Source organism: Nuphar pumila, chromosome 2 (assembly GCF_984573655.1).
Source record: "Nuphar pumila chromosome 2, dmNupPumi1.hap1.1, whole genome shotgun sequence".
Classification (NCBI taxonomy): Eukaryota; Viridiplantae; Streptophyta; class Magnoliopsida; order Nymphaeales; family Nymphaeaceae; genus Nuphar; species Nuphar pumila.
This window is the reverse complement of record NC_143250.1, coordinates 113208961-113225559: the sequence shown is the minus strand read 5'-3', so window position 1 is coordinate 113225559 and position 16599 is coordinate 113208961. Positions and strand designations below refer to the sequence as shown.

The 16599-nt window shown below is 37.0% G+C and overlaps 1 protein-coding gene across 1 annotated transcript in view; it reads right to left on the bottom strand.

Annotated features, from left to right (window-relative positions):
- The window catches only part of RAD54 (DNA repair/recombination protein), a 95987-nt gene that overhangs the window by 40764 nt on the left and 38624 nt on the right, over nucleotides 1-16599 (bottom strand). Inside the window, exons 14-18 of the mRNA XM_089992496.1 lie at nucleotides 8295-8414; nucleotides 8096-8209; nucleotides 7917-8000; nucleotides 7727-7804; nucleotides 7596-7654 (exon numbers count right to left, since the gene is read on the bottom strand). Of these exons, the coding sequence (XP_089848622.1) occupies nucleotides 7596-7654; nucleotides 7727-7804; nucleotides 7917-8000; nucleotides 8096-8209; nucleotides 8295-8414 (455 nt within the window). The remainder of the gene's footprint in view (nucleotides 1-7595; nucleotides 7655-7726; nucleotides 7805-7916; nucleotides 8001-8095; nucleotides 8210-8294; nucleotides 8415-16599) is intronic.

The following is a 16599-nucleotide window of genomic DNA, read 5'->3' as shown; positions in this document are numbered from 1 at the left end:
CCCAACAACCATGAGAAGAAAAAGAAATATTACACCCATAATCAGAAATTTGAGATACAGATAAAAGATTTAAATTTAATTTGGGAACATGTCTAATTTCTGGAATAAAAAATTTTTTTGTTTTATAAATTTTTTCAAAATCTCCTATTCCTTCTATTTCAAGAGAAGTCCCATCAGCAGTAAAGACCTTTGACACACTTGTTTTATTTTTAACACATTTGGATAGACTTTGATTATTTGGGGTCATATGAAAAGATGCACCAGAGTCAAGAAGCCAAGAAATTTTACCTAAATCAGAAAAAGATGAGGCTGCTGCGCCGGTTGAAGCTTCAGATGAGGAAGAGGCACCTTTGATGAGAGGCTGAAGGATCTCCATTAGTTGGGCCAGGGAAACTGGTGCATCCTGATCTTTAGGCTCCGATCCAGCAATTGCAGCTCTTCTTTCTCTCAGCTCCTTAAGTTTAGGACATTGTGGCCTGTAGTGTCCCGGTTCATGACAGTGATGACAAATAACTTTCTTCTTATCATAGTCACCATTTTGTCGGTTAAAGTGAGGAGGCCTATATGATCGAACATGATTCCCTGGTCTAGACACGGCTAAAACGGAACCATCTTCAATTTTTAAAGAACCTTTCCGGAGACGATTTTCTTTCATTGTTAACTCTTCAATAGTTTCAACAATAGAAGGAATTTTTCCCCGGTGAAGTAGGGCCGATTTAGTGGTTTCAAATTCCGGCCTTAATCCAGTGATAAACTGGTAAAAATGTTCAACATCGAGTTGTTTCTAACGAAGCTCGATGTCTTCGGCACAATGCCACTTTGGTTCTAAAAGGGAAAGTTCTTCCCAAAGTTCGGACAACCCATTGTAATATTCACGAATAGTTTTGTCTCCTTGTGTCATCATTTGAACTTTTTCTTGGAGGTTGCACATGTGTGCAATATCTTTAAGGGAATACATATTCTTAAGGTATTCCCATGCCTTATCGGCATGATCAAATTTGGCAAGACTTGAGCATTTTTTAATGTCAACGCTATTGATAAGCCATGACATTATCTTCGCATGAGATATTCTCCATTCTTTCCATTTCTTCTCGTATGAGGCAATAGCCTTGATTTTCTCTTCTTCCGATAGAGGGACGTCTTTATCTCCCTCCTTTTTAGTAAGAGATAGCTTAGGTTCCGAATCGGAACCATCCACAATCCCCCATAAGCCTTTTCCCCATATATGGTGCTTCATGATTGAAACCCATGTTACATAGTTCGTATCGCTTAGTTTCATAGGCATGATGGTGACTTTATCATTGTCATCCATCGATTACAAGGAGAGAAAGAATAGGGATAGAAGAGAAACAAGAAGGAAAATGAGAAAGAAAGAAAAAAAAAAAAACAATACAACAAGATGTGAAATCTTCTCCAATGAAGTGATAAAACACTTCTCTTTAAGTGGCGAACACTTTTGCAAACGGGCACGGAAACCGAGGCAGCTTTTCCTCAAGATTTAGTACTTCCGCGGCTCTGATACCATGAAATGAAATGGGGATCTTCGAAACACGAGCTTTGATTAACAAGAGCAAGTGTCAAGAACGACACTAAAGCATAACCCTTAAAAAGGGTATAACTGGAAACAAAATAAAAATGTATTCTTTATTGATATGAAAAACCAATTGCTTAAGAAGCATTGGAGTAAAATACAAGAGGGGCTGCACCCCTTTATATACACAGCTGAAAGAGGACTCAATAGAGCTGTTGGGCACAGTCCAACAGCTCTATTTAGAGCTGTTGGAATGTGTCAGTCCAACAGCTCTATTAAGAGTTGTTGGACTGTGTCAGTCCAACAACTCTATTGCTAGTCAAGTCTGGACAGGACTTGACTAGCAACAGTCATTCTAGTTCAAACTGAACTAGATGACATAAAGACAAAAAATAAAAATAAAGGAAAAAAAATACAGAAAAGAAAGAAATTAAAAATGTATTTATATATATATATAATAATATAATATTATTATATATACATATATGTACAGTTTTACATTTTAACATATATTACATCAATACCTGATAGGGGTATTTTTGTAATTTCACATAGTTGTTTTAGAAAAAAACTATTTTTCTTTTTTGAATAAATGTAATTTTATTTATTTTTTTTAAATTCTTTTTTTTTGTTTATTTGAGGACCTAAAGGGGCTCCAACCTTAGAGTCGTTGGAGCCCCCAACGGTCACAAAAGTGACCGTTGGGGGCTCCCAACGACTCTATGGGAGCCCCCTTTTGGCTCTCCTTTTGAGGCCTTTTGGCCACCCCTTTGCTCCTCGCCTTTTTGTATAAATAGGGGTGAACCCCTTGTATATTATTCATTCTTGAGAGCTTTCTCTCTTCTCAATAAGAGGCTTTTTATATTGTTGCCTTCTTAAAGGCTTGTGCTTGTATTGTCCCTTTGTGGACTTGTGATATTGTCTCTTTTATTCATTGTTGTAAGTGCTTGTATGCACTCTTTATACTTCCGCAATATCTCATTACATGGTATCAGAGCCACTCGATTCTTGAAGGAAAGGTGTGGTTCGTGTATCTCATATTTAGTGAATATCTTTTCACTTCTTGGCAACATCATGGAGACAAAGATTGACCTATCTTTCAAGCTCAATGGAAAGAATTATATGATGTGGGCATCGGCAATGGAAAATAATCTCAAAGGAAAGAAGCTTTGGGGTTTTGTCATGGGTACCGTTCCGGAACCTAAGCTTATGCTCACGAAGGAAGAAGGTCAAGAAAAGGCTCTTGAAGGAGATGCTCGCCTCAAGGCCATTGAAAGTCGTCAAAAAGAAGTGGAAGATTGGGAAAGCAATCACGCAAAAATCCTTGAGTGGTTTACGAATAATGTTAGCTTAAGGTATGTGCTAATATAGCTAAATTTCGTAGAGCCAATGAGGCTTGGTCCTTTATGAAGGGTATGTATACCCAAAAGGATCTTGCAAGAGCTTACTTCTTGCAAGAAAAGATTAAAACCACCAAAAAAAGGTGATTCTAGCATTCAAGACTATTATAGTGCCTTAAACCCACTATGGGATGAATTGGCTCTCTTGGAGCTAAAATGGGTTTTTGTGGAAGATATTGATTTAAGGCAAAAACAAATGGAACAAGAGCGATTGTTTCAATTTCTTTTTGGGCTACGTCCCGAATTTGAGCAAGTGAGATCTTCACTTCTCCATAGATCTTTTTTTCCTCCTACTGAGGATGCTATTGCCGAAATCACTCAAGAGGAGACAAGGCTTGGCATGAGTAAGCATGTTGATGAAGTCCTTGCCGTATCAAAACCAGGTAACAATGTTAGAACCTATAAGCCTCCTCATTTTGGAAAACAAGGAAACTATAATGGAGGAAGAAAAATGATTGTTTGTCATTATTGCAATGAGTCGAGTCACATTAGACCCGCTTGTCCAAAGCTTATTGGAACCTTCAAGCCTAAAGTGGCCTCTCTTGAAGAAACCACCACCAAAGAAGATGAAGGCAAGAACAATGACATCAAAGAAACTCTTGGACAAATATCTATGGCTCTCCAACAAATGCTAAAAGTTTCTTCCTCCACATCGGGTGCGGCTATTGCCTCGACATCATCACCCGGTACGTATTCTTGGATCCTTGACTCCGGAGCTTCTTTTCATATGACCCCTCATGAAAGTGCACTTATTGATGTTTGCACCAATTCAAAGGACTCTTGTGTCTCTACGGCCGATGAAACCTTTTTAAAAATTTCAAGTATTGGCTCTTTTAAAGATTCTCAAAATTTTTGTGTTCCAAAAGTAAGAGTTGTTCCCAAACTAAATTTAAACCTATTTTCGGTTTCTCAAATTGCCGACCATGGATGTGAAATATCTTTCTCATCTAATGGTTGCTTTGTGCAGGATCTCCGGTCCGGGAAGCGGATTGGGCAAGGCCATAGAAAGGGAGACCTCTATTATATGGACCATCTCGATCTCCTTACAAATTATTTTTGTTCTTATGTCCAAGAAAAAACCATGGAAACTTGGCATAAAAGACTTGGTCATCCAAGTTATTCTAAAATGTATCTCTTTCCTTTTGGAAACAAATTTTGTAAGGAAAAAGAAATTAATTGCAAAGATTGCATTTTTGGAAAAATTAAGTCTATTTCATTTCCAACTAGAACTTTTCTTTCATCAAGACCTTTTGAATTGGTGCATTCGGATGTTTGGGGGCCTTCTCCGGTTATGTGTAAAGGGGGCTATTCATATTATGTTACGTTTATTGATGACTTTACTCGGTATGTTTAGATTTATTTTCTTAGTCATAAATCGGAAGTATTTACTTTCTTTAAAGATTTTCATAAAAAGGTTCAAAATCAATTTCAAAATAACATATCTATTTTAAGATCTGATTCCGGTGGCGAATACTTATCTCACGAATTCCAAAACTATTTAACCCAAAATGGCATTTGCCATCAAAAGTCATGTTCTAGGACTCCCCAACAAAATGGCCTAGCGGAAAGGAAACATAGGCACATTATAGAAACCGCTAGAACATTACTTGTTTTTAGGAATATTCCAAAGAAGTTTTGGGCCGAAGCCGTTCTAACCTCAACCTATTTAATCAATAGAATGCCCTCTTCTAAGTTAAAAAATGCTCCTCTCTATGAAAAACTCTTTAAATTTTCACCCGATTTCAACCGTCTTCGTATTTTTGGTTGCAAATGTTTTGTCCTATTACATAAAAGGGATAAGTTATCTCCAAAAGCAATTGAATGTGTTTTTCTAGGATATGGTGAAAATAAAAAAGGGTATAGATGTTATGATTTTAAGAATGATAAATTATATGTTTCAAAAGTTGTAACATTTCTAGAAAAGAACGATTTTGATAAAATAGAAGAAACAAATGAAATTGATGATATATTCTTATATGATCTTATTGATGACATACAAGAAGATTTTCTTGAAAACATAGACGATACTCGTGAGGTATCCCCTCTTGACATAACACCCTCAAATGATAGTGATTCAAATATAAATGTTCATGATAGTGATACCAATATAAATGTTTACTCAAGAAGAAATCAAGAAAATCCTATTAGTGCCCTCGAAAAATACTCTCAAATTTCTGAATCCACTGAGAAACCACAAGTTAGGCATTCTTCTAGAATATCAATACCCCCAAATAGGTTTGTATCCTATGATTCATTAACTCCCAACTATCGGGCATGTTTAATAACCCTACATTCTTATTTTGAACCGGCCACTATAATCAAGCTAAATATATACCTCATTGGGTTGAAGCAATGCAAGTTGAACTAAATACTTTAAAAAAGGCTAATACTTGGGAAATAGTTAATTTACCCTCACACAAAAAACCTATTGGTTGTCACTGGGTCTTCAAAGTTAAAACTAAAAGCGATGGCTCTTTAGAACGATATAAAGCTAGATTAGTTGCTAAGGGATACTCCCAAGAATATGGCATTGATTACGAAGAAACATTCGCTCCCGTAGCTCGAATGTCTAGTGTCAGGACCTTAATAGCTGTCGCATCAACCAAAAAATGGCCTATTTATCAACTTGACGTAAAAAATGTTTTTTTAAATGGAAGTTTAAGTGAACAAGTTTATATGGATCCGCCACCCGGAATAAATATTAAGCAAGGTCAAACACTTCGGCTTTTGAAGGCATTGTATGGTCTTAAACAAGCTCCTAAGGCTTGGTATGATCGTTTCAGTGATATCATGATAAAGTTAGGATTTCACTCTTGTTATACTGACACTGCTCTTTTTGTTAAACATGCAGGTTCTAGTATCGTAATTTTGTTGCTTTATGTTGATGATATGATTATCACTGGGAATGATCAAAGTAGTATTATTAATGTTAAAAATATGTTAAAAAATAATTTGGATATGTCTGACTTAGGTTTTCTTAGATATTTTCTTGGAATTGAGGTTGCATATTCTCTTAGAGGATATATTTTGTCACAGATGAAGCTTGTTGCAGATATATGTTCTAAGTCTGGGATTTCTGATGATAAGAAAGTAGAGACTCCCGAGGTTATTAATCCCAAATTGCGGTTGGAGGATGGGGTTCTTCTGGAAGATCCCACACCTTACAAACAACTCATTGGGTCTCTTACCTATTTAACCATCACCAGACCAGATATCACTCATGCGGTTCACTCAGTTAGCCAATTTCAGCATGCTCCTACAACTGTGCATATGAGTGATGTTCTCTGAATCATCCGCTACATTCGGAATACCATCAATAAAGGGCTATTTCTATCCTCCTCTTCTTCCTTGAATCTTCTTGCTTATACTGATGCAGATTGAGGAGGTAATCCCAATGATCGAGTCTCAACTACTGGTTTTTGTGTCTTTTTAGGGGACTCTTTGATTGTCTGGCGATGCAAGAAGCAGCAGAAAGTTTCACTATCATCCACTGAAGCTGAGTACCGGGCTATGGCAACCACGACAATGGAACTTGTATGGCTTCGCAGTCTTCTTAAAGACATGGGAGTTGATATTACCGAAGCCTCAAAACTATGTTGCGACAACAAGAGTGTCATCTATATTGCGAGCAATCATACTTTTCATGAGCGTACAAAACATATCGAAATGAATTGTCACTATGTTCGTGACGAATTTTTACGAGGAACTATTGCTCTTTCATATGTCACTTCCGAATATCAGTTGGCGGACTTCTTCACTAAAGCTCTTTCGGCTCCTCGCTTCATGTTTCTTCTTGGCAAACTTTCTGTCATTTCCCCGTAAAGTTTGAGGGGGGGGGGGGGTTAAAATGTATCTAATATATATATATATATATATATATATATATATATATATATATATATATATATATATATATATATATATATATATTGTATATTACATCAATACCCGATAGGGGTATTTTTGTAATTTCACATAGTTGTTTTAGAAAACAACTATTTTTCTTTTTTGAATAAATGTAATTTTATTTATTTTTTTTAAATTCTTTTTTTAGTTTATTTGAGGACCTAAAGGGGCTCCAACCTTAGAGTCGTTGGAGCCCCCAACGGTCACAAAAGTGACCGTTGGGGGCTCCCAACGACTCTATGGGAGCCCCCTTTTGGCTCTCCTTTTGAGGCCTTTTGGCCACCCCTTTGCTCCTCTCCTTTTTGTATAAATAGGGGTGAATCCCTTGTATATTATTCATTCTTGAGAGCTTTCTCTCTTCTCAATAAGAGGCTTTTTATATTGTTGCCTTCTTAAAGGCTTGTGCTTGTATTGTCCCTTTGTGGACTTGTGATATTGTCTCTTTTATTCATTGTTGTAAGTACTTGTATGCACTCTTTATATTTCTGCAATATCACATTACAATGCCTACTCCACACTCTAGTTCTCATATTTCTGTTTTCCATATACATGCATTATAGGCTATTATATGCAATATATATGTTGGGCCAGATCGCCTGTGTCAACCTAGAGGGCTGGTCCTTACCACCTCCACTAGTAAAAGGACTGGTTTGGGCTGACCTGGGTTCCAAAAAAAAATTTATGCTGATGGGTGAAACAATTTTTTATGCTTTCCAATCAACATGTTTTTTCAATGAAATATATACAAGCATTATTACCTCATATTATCATGCAATGTGAAAAGATCCCTCAAGTCTTCCATTGAAAGAAAATTGACCTGCATTATCTCATCTTAAATATCTACAACTAAGTTTAAACATTAAGAACACAGAGCAATGACATGAATCACCTGCATTCCAAGGTTTTCTAATTGCTCTTGTTGGATCACTTTTTGAAGCCCTTCTTTTGACATTTGACGTTGATAGACCTGCATGAACCTCTAGCTCCTCTTTTATTACTTGTACACGCCCCTATTTATCATGAACACTAAACCAATCCTAAGCAAACAAAGGGCTCCTTATTTCACAATCATGACTAACCTTTTCCTCAATGCTTCCTGCAGTTAAGAATCTGTATATGTACACTCTCTTCTTCTGTCCATCTCTCCAAACTCTTGCAGCCGCCTAAATATTTGAGGTAAAAAGAAATAAAATAAAAAAGTGCACTCTCTTGGAGAAAATGAAGGAAATGCATTGCTCTTCAAGTCTAAATCAGACACCTGTTTGTCATTAGCAGGGTTCCAATCTGGATCAAATAGAACCAATCGATTTCCACCTATCAAATTAAGCCCACATCCACCAGCCTTGCTGCTTAAGAGAAACACAAATTCATCCTACAGTATAAAAAGAATGTGTTTCACACCATGAAGCATGCAAGTATACTTGGTAGGAAGGACAAAAATTGTTGAAATTAAAAACCTTTGATGGGTCATTAAACCGGTTGACAAGCTTTTGCCTTTTGCTTATTGAAGTGGTCCCATCAAGTCTCAAGAAAGGATATCTTCTTTCACGACATAACTGAGCAAAAAGGTCCAATGTCTGATATATAAAAAGAAAAGGCAGTTGAGTTCATTTGAAATGTGAAAATCTAGCAATCTGTCAATGACTTCTAATGCCAAATTGTAGGGAAAAAGGGGGGGAGGAGGAAGAGAGAGATGAACATGATGCAAGACAATTTTGAACCAATGTGCCCATTTTAAACCAATATATTGCAAATCAATCCCACTTCAGAGCATGTTAATTATGTATAACATGTAAGTTGATGTGTGTAAGTAAAAATAAAAGGAACCTGCACCCAAATGTGAAGCTGTCAAAGGGACAATTCACTTGGTACAAGTGTCCCATTTCAACACAACACTGGGACACACCATGATACTTCATGGATACTGTCAAACCAGTCTCAGACAAGTCAATATTATGTCCTTAAGTTTTGTATTTCGTTGTATGGTCTTGAATGTTTATCTTGTATTCACTTGTGTTCTTTGAAAAGAAGTCGTTTATGGATCTGGATTCAATCCAAAACCATATCCATATAGAAGCCGTGTTATGATGTAATTTTAATTGTTTATTAAAGGGTATTTCTGTACCCTAATTTTTGTAATCACTTCGTATATGTATTACTGAATAGGTCGGTCACGAATAATGAATTCAACCGTGACATTCTGCAGCCCCTCTTCTCTGTCATTCGTTTTCCTCCTTGCACAGGTAAATCTGGAGTTCATCTTTTAACATGCTATCAGAGCAGTGTTAAAGCTGGGCCTGGGATTGCTTCTCCAAAAGGAATGTCCAAAGAGATGATCTTAAGTTCCAAGCCGAGAAATCTGTGAGTTTCAATCTGCATCTTCTCTGAATCCAAAACTGTGTTTCCTTTCAATCTGCGTGTTCTTTTCCTTTCAATCTGCGTTTTCTCTTCTAAATCTAGATCTTCATTTCAATCTGCGTTTTTTCAAACCTGTGAGTTTCAATCAGCGTCTTCTTTGAATCCAAATCTACGCTTCTTTTCCATCTGTGTTTTCTTTCCTAAATCCAGATCTAGTTTCCAATCTGCGTCTTTTTCTGAATTCATATCTGCGTCTTTTTTGTTTTTCTTGCATCTTTCTTTAAATTTGTGTTTTGATCTATACCTCTCTTTAAATCCAAATCCAGATTTTCAATCTCAGATCTTCTGTGTCTTCTTATCAGTGTTTGGCTCCTCATTCTTTTCGCTCACTTCTAAAACTCCTTTCTTTGAAAATCGGGAACATCTCTCCACGTTGAAATATTGATTCTTATCTTCTTCTTCCTTTGCCAATAATCTTCATTCATTTTAAAAAGGGGATCATCGACAGGATCATCTGCTGCTAATCTGGTTTTATTTGAAATATCTTTGCTTTACATTTATCATCCTTATTATTCCATATTACAGAATTTCTTGGAGACTAATTATATTTATTCAACAAGGAACTTTATCGATTTGGAACCGATTTAGCGTTGACACAATCAGACCTGTCATGTTCGCTGGACCACGTCAGGATATAATTTTTCTGGTTTAACTTCTGCAAAACAAAAGGACAGAATATTAAAAGTGGCTTATTTTTTCAATCGACTGAATCTGGTTCAGAAATTCTCCGTTTCCTTTTAACACCAATTTCCTGTGTTTTCCTCAATGGATTCCTCCTTCCCACAAACAGCTCTTTCTTCTAACTTTCTTAGTCAACTCGTCTTTGAGAAGTTAAATAATACCAATTTCTTGACTTGGAAAAGGCAGATCGTTCCTTTTATAAGGAGTCAAGATCTCTCTTGACATTTGGATGGGTTAATTCCAACCCCTCCAGAGTTTATTTCGCAGGAAAAGGAAGATGATAAAGGGGCATCTTCCATTGTGCTTCTCAGAAATTCGAATTACATCGCTTGGATAAAGAGAGACCAAGCATTGGTGGCATACATCACCTCTACATTGTCGCAAGAGGTTCTTGTAGCCACTCCTGATGATTGTTTAGCCAGAGAGTTGTGGGACAAGTTACTTCAAACATATTCGCAAATATCCGAGGCTAGAGTTGTGTTTCTTAAGTGAGAATTTCAGATGTTGAAAAAAGATTTCATGTTTATCATAGAATACTTGAATAAAATGAAGAGCATCACGGATCAGCTGGCTATTGTGGGATGTGTCGTTAATGATAAAGATAAAGTACAGCAAACTCTAAGTGAGCTGGGGCCAAACTATCATGTTCTGACAACGTCCTTATTGTGTCTCCCAGAGCTTCCTAAGTTCGAAGATCTACGTGCAAAATTGTTGCAATATGAGATGAGTCTGAAGGGTTTCTCTAAAGAAAATTATATGCAATCAGGTACTCAAGAAATACTTGCTACAGGGCTGACTTACGGAAGAGGAAGAGGAGGTGGTGCCTTTCGAGGCAGGGTGGACAGGGAAGGCATGGCTTTGGGGGTCGTGGGCTACTTCTAACGCCCAATGTTTCTCCCAATCAACAAGGTCAAAGGCCCATTCCTACCTATTTTTTATGTAACAAAAGAGGGCATATTAAAGCAAATTGTTGGTTTAATCCCCAAAATAAAGGGAAATCTTCGCAATCAGAGGCTAAGAAAGAGACAGAAACCTCAAAGGCTGGGAGAGAAGTAAAGGAGTTACTATTGGCAGCACAGGCAGGATTGAATATGAAGCATAATGATAAAGGCATTTGGTATGTTGACTCAGGGTTAGCAACCCACGTTTCAGGTGATGCGGGTAAACTCCTAAACCTTATTCCTTATGTTTGTAAAAATAGTATAATCACAGGAGATGATTCTCACCACTCCATCTCACACATTGAAATGTTGTTATACCCATGTCTAAGTCTTCCCTCAAACTTTCACATGTTCTTCATGCACCAAATATTCAGAAAAATATTATTTTCGACTCAAAATTTGTTGATGATATTAATGTCTCAGTTGAATTTACTCATTCTTCTATTTATGTCAAGGATCTTCGCACGAGGGAGACATTCGCTGTAACGCCCCAAAAACTTAACCCAGAAACACCGAGATTTTTTTTCTTTTTTATACATACTGCAGAATTATTTTATAACTCATGGTGAAATGAATGGAGCGATACAGGTAAAAAGATCTTCAAACAATCCACACATCATTTATTCCACTTTAGTTCATGAAACTTTACAAAAGTACATTTAAAAAGAACGAATCCATGATGACATATCAGTTACAAGTTAGCTAGGGAACCAGTAGATCAAACAGATATCGAAACCTTTCATGTAACCGCTTGTGGTGACTACTCATGACCTCAGAATGTAAAAAAATAGGAACTAGACTATCACGTCTAAGCAGGAATTATGTACTGATAGTGCAAGTATATCGTGAATCGAGTGTGTGGTATGAGTGTCATGGTTGATCTTTTGTGTATATCAAAATAGGTAAGCACTATGTAACAAAGATCTAAATTCATGTACATGAGTAGGTGAGCAGTTATATAACAATAACAACTATGCCACATTAATATGCAGGTAAGCAGTTATTTAACAATAACAAATATGCAACATTGATAAGCAGGTGAGGTATGCCACACTCAATGTAATAACATGTACACTTTCAGATAACAATTTAATTACCTCGTATCCACCAAGTTAAGAATTTTACTAATTTACAAGTTGATAATATAAAGCATCTGAAATACAACTTACATATATCTCTCTAGTGTCTCCACTGGTTGTGACACCTAAATCTTCTAAATGATGTTTAATTATCTTATCCCGTGGGTACACACGGGCACAAGTGACCATCTTAGAAGAGAACGTTTGAGGGTATATTATTCCAGGTAATTTTATTAACCCGAACATTCTAACGGAGACTGAATCTTCAAGGGAGCGACCAATAGTGGAAAGAATCTCCGAAGGGCTCAACTCAAAACAGGATGCATCCCTAACTTCTGCAGAAGACGTGGAACTACCACCTAGGACACATAGGTAGTCCTGATCCCTAACTCTGAAGACGGGGACCCACGAGCCGCTTCACGCTCGACACCAACCACAAGTCCTCGAAGTCTTGTACCACCCACCCTCTTCAAGGTAGGTCTCAACTGAGTAATTGGGTTTCATTAATTTAGTTATTTTCCCAAAGTTTAGAACATTTCCACAACTTCCAATCACTGCCATAACATTAAACCTCATTCTTAGTAATACACACACACTCAAACAATGCGTCCCAATTTCCTTGTCAGGAAATATGTTCATTATTCACCATATACTAAACATGAGTACCCATCATATGTATTTATCTGATAAATATGACCCAATTGCTCTGCTAACAGAAGTATCATGTACCTTGAGAGTTTGTTCTAACCAATTTGTTTCCAGCTAGATATTTTTTTCAAAAATAACAATTAAGCTACTCGGAAATTTTGTGGTAAACTACTTTGTGATGACACTTGTTCAATATAGAATGCAGTTGAACACAGAATTAGTTCAGAAACACACCTCGATGGAGTTGAAAAGAAATATAACATTTCATACATAGGGGTGCAGTAGCTTATCGAACAATTTTTTAAAGAAAACAGATAACACATTTGGTAAGGGTTACTTCTTCAGCTAGATTTAATAATCAGTCATAAAAAAATTAAGATGAGATGTGATAATGGCTCCAAATGTGTAACGACCCCAATCCATACCCTTTAAAAATGCAGAATATTTTTTTTTCTAAGAGTTGCGGAAACCTTCCCAGAGATCTGGGGTCCTCACAGTTCCACTTTCTATTGGATAGCCCAACCACCACAAACGAAGTTGCAATCATCATCCATAAGAACCAAACTAATTCTTTTATTTATGAGTAAGAGAAAATTTCAAAGACAAGGTTTTGTTCAACTGAAAATAAAGCGACAACTGGAAAGAAGCAAGAAGAACTAAAACAAAAGAAAGAGCCACTTTGTCCCCTGCTGAAGCGGTCAAGCTCAAGTATGACTCATCCATCCCCAGATGCATGTCCAACTTCATTGTTCATCATTTCCTGTGAAAAACCAACAAAGTAGGGTGTCAGAACCGAAATTCTGAGCACAGCTACTTCTAAAGAAACAAGGTGAGAGAAAGAACATGGATAAGATTTCATGCAATGATTTGAGTGAGTGCAGATGTAAAATTTACAGCATTCAAATATTCATACCTACCAACAATTACATATGCTCACCAATCAAGAACAGTAAATCAGTACCATATATCAAGAACTAAATTTCTAAATCTTGCAGCATGGTTTCAATAAATAAATCCTATGCTACCACCAACTCATGTCATGATATAGATAACGATTCAAACATGCATGATCTAATGCATGACAGGAAAATGCATGATTATGTGAAATGCATGATTCTTTTTTTGTTATCTTTCATTTAAGTTTCATCTTTCCATATGCATGCCCTATTAAATGCACACATCTTTAAGTTCTTCTTTTTAATTACCGTGGCCCACGGATACACCAAACGGGTACAAACCCCGAGGTCAAGTAGGTTCCCAGGGTAGCTTAACACACAATTTGTATTTTATTACTGGGTTCCAACTTAGCCCTTGACCGAATCACCTTCGGAACATTAGACCTCCACATCTAATGTCGGGGACACAAGAGACACCCCACGCCCACAAATGTCACTTCCTTGGTACCATAACAACAACTGTGTCAAACACACCACTCCCGGGTAAAGTGGCGGACTCTCCCTAAAACTGTGGCCAGGAGAAAACCTCAATATCGGGTTCAGGGGACCAAATTACAGCACACGGAGTTTTTGTATCCTCACAGTCTCCCCAAGACCGGATATCCAAGATTCTCATACTCCAGATGAGATATCCCAGAATGTATATTACATTGTTCTTATTATATTTTTATTTAAGTCAATTCTTTAAGTTTGCAACACAATATGCAAAAGTAAAGTGAAAACCCGCATCCTCCACTGCGGGGACCCTTACGGAACTTCAGCCCGTATAATCAACTAGAACGGTGTAGTAATGTGCCAAACCATCTTATGTGGTTTAAGTGATGCAGTTAAAAACATATGTAAAAGAAAACCAAACCCACGGCTCTCCAGGCCGGCGATGGTCCATTTAGGCCATCAATGCATCACACAATAAAACCCAAGTAGTATTTATTCATACACTAAGCCAAAGTGTCAAATGCATGTATATTCATATAAATATAAACCCAAACATGTACATGTAATTACTCAACCATATGCACTTTCACAATGTTTGGTAGCTACTTCCTATACATGTATTAACCAATGCACATTCCTTTGAATGTGAGCGTACATGTGCAATTTCACATATTAATCAAGCGTACATGTTCAAGAAGAAAACTAGTACCCGAGTCATGTTCACACTCACGAGTACCAAAATCATAACAATAGCAGTTACATAACCTTCTTAGAAATAACAGGCATTCAAACATTTTAAGAAATATGCATTCTAATAGACATTTGAATATCCGGAAATATATAGTTTAATATGTCTTTAAACTTCAGAAAAAGTGCAGCTTAATATACATTTGAACGTTAGCCCAATATGTATTTAGCATTAGAATTATGCAGCTAGAATGCATTCTCATTCAAGAAATCTTCGTGTACAGAGGTGCACTAATCCACAGTATTCATCATGCTATAATTTGGAAATAAAATTTCAGGCAGATATACAATACATGGTTCTGTTATGCAATGTCATTTACACTTACTGGAAAATTTTCTATTTTCCATGTACAAGCTCCATACCGAGTCACAGTTCTATGTTATTAAACCCAATTTGGTTGTCATATACTTACAGAAAAGTCTCCATATCCGTGAGTATATAGCAACAATTGATTTTAGTTAATACCCCAAAAATTCAAACATTATCAATGGACTTAAAACTATAAACAGAAGTTAATGTACAGTATGTAATTACTTTGAACATCTTTATGCTTAACATTGATAATCAATGTATTCTGAAACATAGAGCAGAATCCCATTAGCTGTCATTGAACTATTTCTTCATTAGGTTGTGTACAACCCATACATCTGACCGTCAATGTTGTGATGCAACAATAAAAAAAAATCCAAAATCGGTACTAATGCCATTTCCTCAGAACAAGAGAATGTAAGTATTACATGTTATCGACATAAACAAGTATATCTAGATGTGCTAATATACTGAAATTTACACTCATTACACTGTGTATTCTTATAACAAAGAATGGTTGGCATCTCAGATATATTAAACAAGTATATATTAGACAGTTTTTTTTATCATAAGCATATACCTCGATTCCTAATCAAGAAAACCCAAATCGGCTGAATTGGGGTTTTCGTCAATCATCCCCAAATCCCTCCTTCGTGACAACCGAAACCCCAAATCAAAGATTTTGGGGTTTCCATTGTGGGATTTACCAAAACTTTTCCCCCTTAAAAATCGAAAACTGAGAACCCCACATTAGGAACCCTTAAGGAAAAATTTTAGACCTAGAATCGTTCAATAGGTTTACTAGATGAGGTCTACAACGAAAACCCCCAAATTCCCCATTCATTGTTAGGAAACCCCTTTTTCCTAAATCGGACCCCCCCCCCCTTTTTATCGATTTAGGGCCTCACCGAAACCCCATCACTGCTTGAATACAGCAAAAGAAAAGAAACTGAAATCCCTACCGAAAACCCCAAATTTCTCATAATTTTCCGGGCGTTACGAACCCCACCTCTCAAATCACTACCCAAAATCGAACTCAGGTTCGATTCCTCACCCAAATCCAAGAAGAGCCGTACCTTTTTGTAGCTTTTCCGGCGATCCTTTCGGCGATTGGAGGCTGCCATGGCGGAAGCAATGAGCTGGCTGGAGTCGCCCTTCCCTGCTACCATGACAGGGAGTGTGGTTGTTGTTTGTCGCGGCCCTTGGTGGTTGTTGGTGGCCAAAGTTCGCCAGCGACCTCCTTTCCTCCGGCGCACGCACACAGACAGAGAGAGAGGGACAAGAGAGCGAGAGACGAGTGAAGAGGGAAAATTATCCTTATTCATCAATCACTACCATGGTTTACTTAAACTAAAAGAATGGTCAAAACTTTCTTTGTCATGAACCATCATTAACTTAGCTCTGTCCTTTATAAGCATCAATGGAGATATAAAATTTAGTAAAATGATAATTGCCACATTCACAAACCCACTATTGATAATTCATTAATGCTAGATTGAATTTTCATGCATACTGTTTACAAAATGTTAAAGGCGAAGCAGGCATCT